This window comes from Andrena cerasifolii, chromosome 14 (genome assembly GCF_050908995.1).
Source record: "Andrena cerasifolii isolate SP2316 chromosome 14, iyAndCera1_principal, whole genome shotgun sequence".
Classification (NCBI taxonomy): domain Eukaryota; kingdom Metazoa; phylum Arthropoda; class Insecta; order Hymenoptera; family Andrenidae; genus Andrena; species Andrena cerasifolii.
Window position 1 is genome coordinate 6,738,291 of NC_135131.1, and position 13,910 is coordinate 6,752,200.

The window sequence follows — 13,910 nt, forward strand, 5'->3', positions numbered from 1 at the left end:
AATTCATTTCACTTGGTCTCAGCAAATTTAAACTAACGCTACTTTTCTTGAACATTAATGATATAATTGTATTTATTAAAAATTAGATTGAAAAATATTACATAAGACGCTACCTGACACCCCCATCCCCCCGTAAAAAATTCGCGACCCCCTCCCCCCGCCCCTCAAAAAGCCTTACGTAATTTAAGGACGACCCCTTAATGTATATTTCAGAACGTGATTATAATTTTTTACAATGAAACCTGTATGATATGGGATTGAATGGAATTGAGCAGAGTACGTTTGCGTTTGAACGCATGTATGCATGCCTGTGTCTCATACGTATTCTGTTTGTACGATTGCCCAACTGGATACAGTGGCAAATTTGTACACTATTTTCACCTGAAATCCAATGCGCGTATCGCCCACATTGCCAAACGTTATTTACCTGACAGTTGCAAAATCTACTGCCGCGGCATAAAGGATTTTCGAAAATAACCGATAAAACGAAAAATCACCAAACGGTGTTGCGGCATAGTGGAAAATCGGACCAAGCATGGTTATGAGGATTACCCAAAATCGCGGGAAACGCGTCCTGTTCTGCTCGGGGACCCGTGTGGTTCAGTTACAATCCCACAATATCAATATAGAGAATTGTTTATGCAGCATAGAATTTGTTCACGTGAGAGCACGGACGAAATACGTGCCGATATCAGTGTGCTGAGCAGAGGTGCGTGCCGTTCTCTTGAGAAATACAGTAACCCTTGAAAATCGGCCATCGCAGCTATTTTCAGCGATAATGGAAATTGTTTTCGACGCGTGAGCTCTTTACACGCAAGTTCTGAAGTTTATATCACGCCTGTCGTTGGAGGGGCCTATGAGCTTTCATAATATCGAATCCCTATCGGCCTGAATACACGAACATGTTAAATTAGTCGACAAGCTATGAGCTCTAACAGAGTGGACAGCAAGGTGGGCACAACTACTGAATCAAGGGTCGGCGAAGTCAACGGTGATTTCGACGCAGCCACGACCAATTCCGAGAATGAGACGAAGGACGCCAATTCCAATTTCAATAGGACCTCGCCTGGTAGAAGTCGTTACGGCAGAACAATAAAGCCCAAGTCTCCAAAGAATGAGGTTGCCAGTTCTCCAAAGGCATGTGCCCCTTTTCCTCAATCACAATCTTTCTGATTAGAGATCGAAATGGCCCCTAACAATCTACAGTGTTACACGCAGCGTTCTTTAAGATTCTATTGTCCGTCATTCGTCCGTATGATGCGCATTTCATTAATTTTTTTTTCTCGCCATGCGTATAATTTCCCTGACGATCGGTGGACACATTCGATTATGTAACGGAATGTTTTGAATGTCGATGCTTGTGTCCTTGCAGAATCCCAAAATGCCGAAAGCTCGAAGGTATCGAAATTCGCCTGACAGCAGCATCGAGAGCGCGGAGGAAAATAATCTGACCAACGACGTAGAAGATACAAGCGATTCTTCTATTAGTTTAAGTACTTCGGAGGAGGCCACTTCGTCTATACAGTGCGATTGGATATTAGGTCAATTAGCATGGGCCAGAGTCGGTAATTTCCCTTTTTGGCCGTGCGTCATAACGCTTGATCCAGTTTTAATGACGTATTATAGATTAAAAGGTAAGCCCTTTCGAATACTTCGAGGAAAGCTACGATACTGCAAGGTTACGTACTCCTATCGTCGTAAAAACAATCTATTTTATTGTCTCTGTTACCAGCCACTGCCAAAACACAGTTACTGATGATACACGTTCAATATTTCGGGGATAAGGGTCGTCACAGCTGGGTTTCATCCAATCTCATGATTCCATTTACGAACCTCGCCGACTTCAAGAAGTTGTCGAAATCGATAACAGCGGAAGTTAAGAAGAAAGAGCCAAAGTACGCCGCTGCCTTTGTAGTAAAGCCTCCGGTGAAATCGAAATGGGAGAGCGCGATAGAAGAAGCGATGGAAGTTCAGCCGATGACCAACGAAGTTAGGGCTGATATTTTTAAGCCAAAAGAAAAAATTAGGAAAAGCGGATTGCCAAAAGGAAGTACATCCGATGAGAAGGATGTTAGCAAAAGGAAACTCTCGAGCGATTCGAGTGGACCTGATGTTAAACGTGTTAAGCCGGAGAATGTAAGCGTGCGTATCTAACTTCTAAGATAAAATAACAATCTCATCTAACGTTTTTTTTTCTGATATTAATGATTTTGCAGGTGGACGAGTTAGACAAAGCACAGTACAAAACGGAGGGAGCGAACCCTAAAGTGCTGAAGTATGTCGAGAACGGTAGAAGTCATTCGAGAATCAATTCGGATACTCCTCCGTTGTCTCCTCAGAGCCAAAAGGATTCCAACGAGGAGGTTCCGATCGCGCAGAAAGTCGATTTCAAGGCGGAGGAGGATGTGGATGGTGTTTTTGAAGTTTACTACGAACGGAACAGAGATATGCTGGAGGACGAGAACCCCGACGCGTCCGAGCGCGAAATCAGAAAGTATTTGAGAAAAACTTGGGACAGTATGAATTCCGCGTTTCGTAAAAAATATCGAGCATACGTTAGGTCAGACAGTAGTAGTAATCATATAAAAGAAAGCTCGTCGGATCACGATGAAGATTCGCCGATAGACATGGATTCAAGTACAAAGTATAATAAGAAGTCGAGGGTGAGGGTTGAGAAGCCTTACAATATCTTCAAAGGAACGAAGCAAGAGAAAGTTTGCCAAATCTGCGAGAAGACTGGGAAGCTGACTAGATGCAAAGGTCCTTGTTATTCATATTTTCACTTGTCCTGCGTGAAGCCTGGTGAGTCCAGTCCAGAACATTCCATCGACGAGGGTACATCGGATGATAAGATATTCTACGATGTAAAGGAAACGAAACGAAATGTCGACGATGACGCAAATAGTGGTACTGAAATCAAGCTCCGAACTCTCGTTTCCACGGATAATACCTTGATGCATTTAATCAACACTAGCTTTCAATTCCAGGGAAAAGCGAGGAACAAGAGGATGAGTTATTCAAGTGCATCGATTGCTTGTCAGGCGTGGCGCCTGCTTGCTTTATATGCAACGAAAGGGAAGGAGATAGAATAAGATGCACCGCAATGGCCTGTGGGAAACATTATCATTCGGCATGCTTGAAATCGTGGCCACAAGTAATAATAAGCATTTTCTTTATTTTTAATTGTGCTGTGTACAACGTTATTCATAGCAACAAATATTGTCTTCTGTTTTGTCAGTCTCGTTGGCAGGGAGGTCGTCTAACATGCCCATATCACGTGTGCCATACGTGTAGCTCGGACAATCCTCAAGACAGCCATTCGAGGGCTCTGAACGAGAAGATAGCACGATGCGTTCGCTGCCCATCGTCTTATCATACGTCGACGTTTTGCTTGCCAGCTGGTTCGGTAATTCTAACCGGCAGTCAAATTGTTTGCCCGAAGCATTATCAAGCACCTCACCCTCCAGTAAACGCAGCATGGTGCTTCTTGTGCACGAGAGGTGGAAGTCTTATCTGTTGCGATACGTGTCCGACTTCCTTTCACCTCAAGTGCCTAGGTAACTACTTTGAACGCGTTAATAGTAACCACAGCAGTAATGATAGTAAAGACGATAACATTGCGCGTGATGATTTTAGGGATCGATGCACCGGATGGCGCGTTCATTTGCGAAGACTGTGAAACTGGCAGGCTTCCATTATACGGGGAGGTGGTATGGGTGAAATTAGGGTCCTATCGCTGGTGGCCATCCCGCATTTGTTACCCCCACGAAATTCCCGAGAACATCCAGGCTATACCTCACAGCCCTGGCAAATTTTGCGTAATGTTTCTGGGTTCGAATAATTACTACTGGGTGCACAGGTAAGTTTCCGCCTTCGCTAGAAGTACGGGAAAACTGCATTATTCGTCGTAGCATGGAAATTAATTGTGTATCTCTTTTTAGAGGCCGCGCTTTTCTTTATCAAGACGGCGACGCGAATATTAAACCACCGATTGGTAAAAAGAATAGAGACGGTACGTACCGCAAGGCACTCGAGGAAGCCAATCATATCCATCAACGTTTGAAAATTGAGAGAGCCGCTGCTGAGACCTGCGGACCGCGTGGATTGAAACCTGCGCCTTATGTTAAGTTGAAAGTAAAATCTTTCTTTTCTTTTCTTTCCTTTGTTTTCGAATATACGTTCAATGCCCGCGAAGGTGCATCGATGCGTGATCGCGCATCAGCTTATAATTTGCAATATTGTTGCACTTATAGATGAATAAGCCGGTTGGCAACGTGAAGCCAGTGGAGGTCGAAAGTATTGCAGCGTGTGACTGTGATGCGGAGTGGGAGAATCCATGTGCACCGGGTACAGACTGCCTGAACCGGATACTGTTGTTCGAGTGTAGCCCTGATATTTGCCCGGCTGGTCCTAAATGTAATAATCAGGCGTTCGTGAGGAGAGAATATCCAGCCATGGAGCCGTTTCACACGGTGGGCCGTGGCTGGGGCCTTAGAAGCTTAGAGCCCATTAAAGCGGGACAGTTTGTCATCGAATATGTGGGCGAAGTCATAGACGAGGATGAATACAAACGAAGGCTCCATAGGAAAAAAGAGTTAAAGAACGAGAATTTCTATTTTTTAACCATAGATAATAATAGAATGATCGACGCCGAACCAAAGGGTAATTTAAGTCGATTTATGAGTGAGTATCTTCCTAGTAAACGGAGAACCGAGAAGCGCAAAGTTCCGTGTCCCGAATTAATGCCCTTTTCCTCTCCAATATAGATCATTCGTGTTCACCCAACTGCGAGACACAGAAATGGACGGTAAACGGGGATAGGCGTATAGGTCTGTTTGCGTTGCGCTATATCGAGCCCGGTGAAGAATTAACTTTTAATTATAATTTAGCTTGCGACGGGGAGACCCGAAAGGCCTGTCTCTGCGGCGCGCCAAATTGTAGCGGATTTATAGGTTTGAAGGTACAAAAGCCGCAAGTATCGACACCCTCGTTTACCCCGAAAAAGTTAGATAAAGTTGACAAGATAAAGCGTCAAAGACGGTAAGTGATCTTATATAATTATCGCCTCCTTTATTGGCTTTATTCCAACTGTGAATCCATGTAAATGACATTCTTTCTCCTACACCAGACCGAGGAACGACTGGTTATGCTGGAGTTGCGGGCAAGAAATCGACAAGTCAATAGAGCCGGTGGTTTGCGATCAGAAAACCTGCAACAAGCGGTATCACAAAATTTGTGTGATCATCGACGACGTGGATTCCAGGTTCAGCTGCCCCTGGCATCATTGCGCCGACTGTGGCCGTAGAACGTCTGCGCATTGCTTCTTCTGCAGCTCTGCCTTTTGTCAAGGTAGCGACAGCTCGCGTTGATTTAAAAATTTAAAAGCCGTCTGTCCCATACCACTAATTGCAATTCTGTCGTTCCCAACAGTACATCTGGATGGGAATCTATTTGAATACGGCAGGAGGGGCGTTCTCGTATGTAAGCTGCACGAGAACGCGGAAGACGAGAAGGATTATTCGGATAACGACACCGAAACGGACAAGGAGTACTCCTCGACAGATTCCAGTAGTCCTCTGGCGATGATGGAGAAAGCGATACCACGTGAACCATCGCCAAGAGTTTCCATAGTAGAGGTGAGATGAGACTCTATAGTAAAACGTATCCGTCGGTGCAAATTATGAGGGAAGAATAAGCGAACACAGGGCTGCCCTAATGCTCAAAACTTTGAAGGTTCCCCCCACCCATTCCCGCGAAATCGTTTTACGTATCGGGCATTGATGGCTTCCTTTTGTTTTCCCTTTTATTTTGTTTATCTGATTTACATTACACGTTAATGTAGAGGCAAGTTGGCAATGAGTTGCGTTGGTGGTGGTGAGCATGAGAGAGACTTTCCATAGAACAAATGTATCTTTCTGAGAATAGTAGAGAATGTTTGAGCGAACCTTTCGATCGAGGCGTCAAAGGTGTGTAAAGAAATAATTGCATTTCTAAATTCGTCAACGCGGTCCTGTTTATTTCTCAATGCTTTGGGATTCGAGGGACACACCACGTATGTTATTTTTTTCTTCACATATTCGAAGCTGTATTTAGGGAGTTAACGAATTTCAATTGGACGTAACGGTTCCCATGTTTATATATAGATTATATAAACGCGTATGTTAATCTTTACGTACCGTCGACCTTACTGTGTTCCACCATTTATCGGTTCTAATTTTACTTAACGGTACGCCACGTCTAACTTGTACGTCCATCTATGAATATCATGACGGTTTACTGCGAGAACATAAAAGAAAAACGTATGCGAGTATTACTACGGTTTTATGCAGAAAGAAAATGATACGATATTGTTGTTGTAACATTCACGGTTAGTATGTTTCCGAAAGAAAGAAAAAAGAGAAATTGATGACAATTAACCTTTTTTTTTTTTTAATTATTTTTCATTGTTCCCAGCATCCTCTCCCTGACATTGGCAGTAGTGAGAAGTAGTAAGAAACAATCATGTTCTGTTTAAGTTTATGCGTTCAAGTGAGTGTATACTTTTGCTATTATTTCTTTGGGCCTCGTTTAATTCATAGTATCATCGATCACAGTAAGCGAGAAACTTCTAGCTTGCGATTAACAAATAGTCTAGTTATCGTTAGTTGATTAGTCATTCGAAGAACACATCGGTGAGTAAATTGTGTTTCTTACGTTTTTAAACGTAAAAGGCTGCCAGATCGTATCGTAGACATAGACTGTAATATTATGGGTATTCATATTATTTGTGGCACTTCAGTAGCGTGCGTAATTTGGCTGTAAACTTCAGTTCCTTGTTTTTTTTTTTTTTTTTTTTTAAAATTCATGTAGTGTAATTATGCTTGCTAATAAGTACGTTGTGGAGGAAATAGTGTTTTCTTAGACAGTAGTTACAGTTACACAATCGTTTATTCTCATACACCATGTGGAGCTTAAGGGAATAGGTTTCTTAAACGGCGATATGCCTCGTAGGTTCATCCGAGCAGTGAAGAAAGCGAAGAATCTCAGAAAGAGGATGACGAAGAAATAATACAGCATGCTGATTATATGCCGTACGAATGTAACTTGAAAGATACGAAGAGAAAAACGATGCACCGATTGTCCCTAAGATTGAAAAACGAGGAGGATCAGGTAGAAAAATTAAATAATCTTACGTCTAGTCAACTGGAGGCCATAATCGGTGGTAGCTTGTTCGAATGAACGATAAATACCCTCACCGGCTCGGCTCTGAATAGTGAATACCATGATTGTGCATAGTTTTCGATCTTCTCAAACGATAAGCTATAAAATTGTACGACGATAATGGGATATCACTCTGCATAACAATGCGAGGTAATAGTATTTGTAATGGTATTCGTTTTGTTCGTCTGACACCATTCCATGTCAAATAGGCCAGCATTCAGCTGCGACTAACGACTTTTAAAAAGTTTCAATACCGCTGCAGAGGATAGAAGATTCTTAAAAGTTTAGTTCTAGTCCAACGGCATATTTCGCGCGGCTTCCTTTTCTAACGCACTTTAAAAGTCCGGACTTGCTTTTAAAGCTTTTATTACACTCGTTTATCGGTATTTATATATTATTTTGGGAGCGGAAGGAGCCTGATTTTACGATGAAGATATAAATAGTTTTACAATTCTTAGAAGCTTCTCTGCCCGATCGACAATTTACTTAATTGGATTGACATGGAATGTTTCTACTTGCTCGCATTGTGGAGCGCAATGTACACCCGATAGTTCGTTTAATTTTTTGATAAATACATAGCAGGTTACCTGATTTGAAAGTGTGGCATACTAATTCAGTGCCTTCTCAGGTTTAATTCGAACACTTGTACGGATGAACACTCTAGGGCCCAATATTAATTTTATACAAGATATTTACACATCAGTTGAATACTTCTTTTATATCCTTTCGCCTTTCGTTTTAGATAGCCGTGCATTATAGAGGCAATTCACATCGGTCAAATATAGTATTTCCTAATTGTTAAGGCAATCACGCCTTTAAACTGTAGTAACTTATTTTCGCACTGCCTTGTATATTTCGGAAGAATAATATTAAATGAAATACGTTGCTTTTTAAAATGCGGACTTAGCGCTTAGTACCGGCACGTCGATTGAACGCGATCATCGCCGCATATTCCATAACGATGTCGCAAAGTTACCTTTGTTTTACAAGCTCGGTTGAACATTATTCGTAGGATTCGTTGAACTGATTTCGTGGTAATGTACAGTAGAGGAATCGTTTTCGTAAATCGTTTGTTTGAGCGCGAATCTCGCGAACAAAGGAAATAATATACATTTGTTAATAGCGTTTCTCCCTATGTATTTCAAATTGTACATACGAATAAATGTGCCGTTAGTAGAAATGCGAGACAAAGGTTTTAATGTAAACGAAAGGAATCTTCTGTAATATAAGCGGAACTTACTATTTATGTCACTTCCCGATTTTTAGCATACGATTAAGTACCATTATCATTCGCTGTAAATGTATTAAAAAAGAAAGTTCTTTCAAAGAAGTGGACATAAATACATGTAACATTCTTATACAGTTAGTATCTGTAATTATTCGTAAAAGGATGCAGGCGCGTTGCTCGCACACGCCTCGCGAAGTAATTATTCCTATTATGCAAAGCATTTATTCGTGAGAGGCTATGGAAAAATCGTTTAACAATTCTGTTACAGCTAAATGCTTGTTGGTCCTCTTTAAGGCTCGCCCGAGCTGTTCCATTTTATCGATGAAACAGTCGTGGTAAAATTTTATCTAGTCGCTGTTATACGATATTTAAAAAATCCCGGGAACAGAACCAGTGGCGGATTTAACCGGCGGCAGTTGGGCCCCTGCCCAGAACGGTCTCCCAAGGCCCGATCCTCCAAAAACAGATTACGATTTTATCCAGACACTATATTTTGTTTCGCTTCATATAATTTTCATTTGTAATTCTGTTATGCGTACAGAGTGTCCCAGAACGTTTGCCACCTGGGCCCTTTCCCTTAAATCCGCCACTGAGCAGAACTGATAGCTTTCATGGAATTGTACACCGGCGAAAGATGATAAATAAGTATGTCAACTATTATTATTACCAGCTTCATTATTATTAATATTAATATTCGGATAATACTTTCACTTTACCTTTCGCTATTAATAGTACAAATGGGACATTATCGAACTACCTTCGCACGATAAGTAATTTAATCTTGGCGGTTTCATGCGTTCGCGGATGGAAAGTTGTGCTATTCGTGACTGGTTTTGCAACTTCCATCCTTATAAAATCTTGCGCGCAAGTACAAACGAATTCAGTTCGATTTGTAGAATCACTATTTTCTATCGTACTTATACGATATCGCGGTACATGGAGTATCAACGATCAGTCATAGCATTCGGAGTATGTATCACTGTGCTTACACTGATTTACATGCATGCACCACCTCACGCGTGTTCGAAGTCGCTCAACGACTTTCCCTATTATGCTTGCGACTCTTTGCCATAATTCTGATAAAGTTTCGGGCTCTCCTGTACCAAAGATGTGCTGGTGCTAACCAAACTAGGCAGATTGGGATCGGAGTTTGACCGCGCGGATATGGTTTCCTCTAACGAGATCTGTTTCTGTCGCAAGACAGGTGCGACGAAATTCTGCCCGGCTGACAGATCTCGTCTTATCGCCTGTGCCTGTAAAAGAAGATGCTTTTGTTCACTCGGGTGTTATACACTCCTCAGATTAATTAAAGGATCACCTCTAGGAACTCGAAAAATAGGGACAAGTTCACATGGTAATAACTCCGGCAAAAATAGTTGTATCGATATTTTCAAAATATTGATACGACTATTTTTGCCGGAGTTATGACCATGTGAACTTGCCCCTATTTTCGGGTTCCTAGAGGTGATCCTTTAATTAATGTAAGGAGTGTATTTGCGTGCGTTCACAGCAATATTCGTTAACGGTACCTTAGATTTTGACGTGGGTAACGTAACACCGGTAACAAGACCCAAGATGCTCGCAGCAAGGCCGCTGAGTTGCACAGCAGCCAATGGCGACAAGCCTCTCCTCACCAAACCTAAAGCCAGTAGTGCTGCCTGGGCCAGAATGGGAGCTGCACCAGTCGCGCTTGCAGCAGCACCAGCTAACTGACCGCCCCCGACACTTGGCCCATAAGCGAAGCAGAGATTGTGCCTATCCACCTGCGCAAAGTAACGTGTAATATTTCTTTCTTACGAGTACGCTTACGTGCACATATCGTCGACGGGATTCAGACGTACCAAATGCTTCACTACAAGATACAGCAGGCCGAACGGCGTGATCAACGGGCAGGCTAAGCTGTACACCGTCGTCATCGTAAAAACTAAGAGTAACCAGGCGTAATGAGCGCCCAGGGGGAACTCCCACAACACTGCTTTCCTAACGTGCACCCTCTCCGCTCTACTGCGAGCTATGCACAGCCTGAACGTGTACAACGCTAATTCCGGGAATCTGACTAACTCCAATCCGCTTCCAAGCAAAGCCGCGGTAATTACATAATTTACAAACAGAGCACCCTATAAAAATGCAATATACTTTTGTGTAACAGATCCTGCGCTTCTGTACGAATCGTACGTCTCGCGATATTAAGATGAATCTGTTATTTCAGCAGCGCAGCCGTACCTGATCAGGTAAAAACACACAGTCCCATCTCCCTGTGTCGTTGGCCGCGTTCACGGTCCACTCTAAGAACGCCTGCGCACTGGTTAGGCCTAAACTGGGTAATATAAGGACCATCAGCAATAAAAGGAGCAACGTTTTCGTCATCACTGCTCGGTTCAGGCTGCTTCTGGTCCAGTGTCTGACTAACGACTCGCTCCTTGCCACCAGCACTGGCATCAATGCAGCCACGCTAACTAGCAATACGGTTGGAAGGAAGGACGAGAACACTGGGCTGAGGATGATCTTTCCTGTGATCGGTAGTTTGTTCAAAGAGGACACTATTACCTAAAATCACACGTCGCGGAATATAAAGAACGTTTACGTGAGTCAGATGGGGGCCAGGCGTGCTTTCTTACGAGACACGGCTGATGGGCGGACGACTTACAGCTGGTGTAGTGAGAAAGAACAGTACGATGCCTAGAGCGAAGTTGATTAAAACAGCATTCAAGTACCAGCATGGTCTTGGTATGCTTAGGTTCTCCCAAAAGATGTCAGACGGCGTTGGCGCGTAATCTACCACCCATTTTATGCTAGGCGAAGAACGTAACTGCTTTCGCATAGCTTTTGCCGCGCCAGGTGTACCTGTCGTTAATGTTAGCGTCGTAATTGCTGCTGTTTTATTGAAAGGGAGGAACGAGGGATAGCAGCAACTTACCTAAAGTCACAAAGGCAACTCCCAGAGGCCTGGTCAACGCAACCCTTTTCTCCTCCTCGACTAGCGCGGTCAATCGTACTTCTTCGTTCATGTAAAACTCGTAGGCATCGGTTTTCTGCGAGGCAAATGAAATATATTAACCGCGGCTCTGTTCAGATACTTGCATAATGACCCACTTACGTTCTTACAACAACAAGCTAGCACTTGGCCGCATGGATATGGATACATTTGCAAAGGCTCCCTTTTCCTCGCGTAGTTCTCGCAGTATAAACGCGCTTGTTCAGCGCAATCCCTTTCTACATCCAATGCCGAGAGCTGCTTAATATCGTAAGCCAATGTGACATCCTCCACCGTTAGAGTAGGAAATGCTTCTCTGGAAATAATTGAACTATAAGGGGAGCAAGGTAAATCAAGTGACTGCATGACGCATGAATTTACGCACTTAAAATAATCAGTTAGAAGCTGCACGTTACACTGGTGCTTGGGTATTTCTGTGATTAATAACGTCCTAGCTGCCAGCTCTCCGCCATGCCTAGCATCTCGCACCTATGCAATGCAAAACTTTCGCTACTTAACATGCTTGCATTAACATTACGACTAATATCGTCCATAAAGTGTGGAACCTTTTTGTAAAAATGCCTCATGATGTAACCACCGATGGGTAAATAAGACAGAATTAATATGCTGTGCACCCAGATCCATGTAGACATCGGATCTAAGTTCGACAATGTTGTGTGACCAAACGTTGCATCGTCCCCTTGCATATTCCCATGAAAATTGATCGGTAAGGCTACGCACAGCGACGCGATCACCATCAACCCCGTTAGGAGGATTAAATGACGCTCAAATGATATGTACAGTAAACCATCGGGCCCAGCTCGTTTTAACAATTCCTCGTCGCTAGAAGCATCATTGTAAATCATTTTATACAACATTACTTGTGATGCCCTTAACCCTTCGTGGTCACACGGGGTGTATCGCACCCCAGGAGCAATTTTCGAGATGAAATATCGCGCCTCTACGTCTTCCAAAGGAGATTTATCGCAAAAAAAATTAAAAAGAAAATTAAAAAATCCGCTTTTTTAAAAGTTTGACATTGTTATTCATTGTATTCACTGAGAAAAAAAGGCCTGAATGTTGCCGAATTTTGCGACGGGATTACCGGAATGACCCCTTAATAATCAGTGCAATTGTTACACTTACGTAACTTTAAATGCAGTAACAATCCACGACAGGAAGCCTCTGTCAACTTGGGAAAGTTGTGAATTAACGGAAGCTTCCAGGCATATTGCATCTGTATCTGTTGCTTCATTGTCCCCATAAAACAACTCCATCCACCTATCATCCGTGTTGTTCAATAATGCAAGACGCCCGTAATTCCATGCCTTCTTGCGCAGTAAACCAAACAAAGTAACTAGCAACTGGAAAAATATATTTCAATGTCAGGCAAATGCACATGGAACAGTCTGCGGGCCACGGAAGGAATTATACATTGTTACTTTTAAAGGTATAGAAAGATGAGCACGCTATGCTTAAGAATATTGTCTTTACCAAAAATCCAAGAAAATTTAGCAACAAATTCTCGGGGATGCCTGCATAAGCATCAGTTATTATAGTTGTGTTGTGCCTTGGTATTGGAATACATGTTTCTGTGGATGGAGTGTCGCGCGGAGTTGCTCTGGAATTGAAGGAACAACAACGGCGTTAAACATCTCCCAGGTATATCGTTTAAAGGGAACACAGAAGAGTCGATGCTCGAGCCTTTCGCGCTGCTATAACAGCTCTGTGTGCACAGACGCGCACGGAAGGTTGAGGAAAAGAATGGACAGACAATACGTAAATAGATCAACATTGTTGTATTACAAAGGTACAAAATTAGTTTGACAAACTTCAGGTATTACCATTACAGGTACTATCGACCATAAATACCAGCGTAACTGCCACCGCGCGGTAAACAATCCATTAAAAGATTCGAACAATCGAATTTAACGACATTGCGAAAGATAAGCGAGTTTAATGTAGGCTATTGAGTATGCTTTCGCGCAGCGATAAGGAAAACGGCTGCAGGATTCGATTGCTACGTGAATTCGTAATTTACTACTTACTGAGTGTAATCGTAATTCATGTTCGTTGAGATACTTTATATTAGTTTACGGTTAGATAAATACAAAGACGCATATTAACAAAATGTATGTCAATTTGACATATCGTACGCGAGTGCCGTTGCCTATAAGCGGCTGCAAGTGTTAGTGTGACGCATCCTAACCTGAACGGTTCATAAACTGCGCCTGCGTCAGTCACGAACTATTCACCACACACAGACAGACATATATACACGGAGCGTAAGCTGAGGGGGTGGCAAGGTTCGCGGTAAGGGGAGCGATATGAGTAAATCGGGTAACGCAGTGGTTATACATGCCGAATGCATCCGAAGCTAACCGACGTGCCTGTATCTGCGCCTCTGTCTTTTCCCCTCCAAGCGTACCTTCCCCTCGCCGATAGTCCCAGCTTCTGCTCCGTCTATATACATATATGTCACCACCGCTCCTGTTTCCTCCTCCATCA

General features: G+C 42.9%; 2 protein-coding genes across 8 annotated transcripts; one reads left to right on the forward strand and one right to left on the reverse strand.

Annotated features, from left to right (window-relative positions):
- The first annotated feature begins 358 nt into the window (after positions 1-358).
- Positions 359-8,516, forward strand: Nsd (Nuclear receptor binding SET domain protein). Of its 3 annotated transcripts, none has more exons than XM_076826804.1 (14): positions 359-1,137; positions 1,373-1,634; positions 1,733-2,136; positions 2,217-2,907; positions 2,988-3,154; positions 3,239-3,557; positions 3,637-3,859; positions 3,942-4,134; positions 4,254-4,683; positions 4,767-4,829; positions 4,890-5,040; positions 5,129-5,349; positions 5,431-5,636; positions 6,991-8,516. In XM_076826804.1, exons 1-14 carry the CDS (start codon positions 925-927, stop codon positions 7,216-7,218), a joined length of 3,771 nt encoding a protein of 1,256 aa, XP_076682919.1. In that variant the 5' UTR covers positions 359-924; the 3' UTR covers positions 7,219-8,516. The 3 variants fall into 3 exon arrangements, with proteins under 3 accessions (XP_076682919.1, XP_076682920.1, XP_076682918.1); XM_076826805.1 differs by adding an exon at positions 6,454-6,528 and having other exon boundaries at positions 360-1,137; positions 4,767-5,040; positions 6,991-7,127; XM_076826803.1 differs by having other exon boundaries at positions 361-1,137; positions 4,767-5,040.
- Positions 8,313-13,650, reverse strand: Tmem63 (transmembrane protein 63). Of its 5 annotated transcripts, none has more exons than XM_076826809.1 (12): positions 13,451-13,650; positions 12,897-13,023; positions 12,549-12,766; positions 11,969-12,245; positions 11,788-11,891; positions 11,526-11,733; positions 11,346-11,460; positions 11,076-11,272; positions 10,652-10,975; positions 10,270-10,545; positions 9,958-10,191; positions 8,313-9,696 (listed from the first exon to the last, which is right to left on the reverse strand). In XM_076826809.1, the coding sequence occupies exons 1-12, from the start codon at positions 13,468-13,470 to the stop codon at positions 9,478-9,480; spliced, it is 2,319 nt and encodes a 772-aa protein (XP_076682924.1). In that variant the 5' UTR covers positions 13,471-13,650; the 3' UTR covers positions 8,313-9,477. The 5 variants fall into 5 exon arrangements, with proteins under 5 accessions (XP_076682924.1, XP_076682926.1, XP_076682925.1 ...); XM_076826811.1 differs by having other exon boundaries at positions 11,526-11,718; positions 13,451-13,644; XM_076826810.1 differs by having other exon boundaries at positions 8,313-9,681; positions 13,451-13,642.
- Between the last annotated feature and the right edge of the window lie 260 nt (positions 13,651-13,910).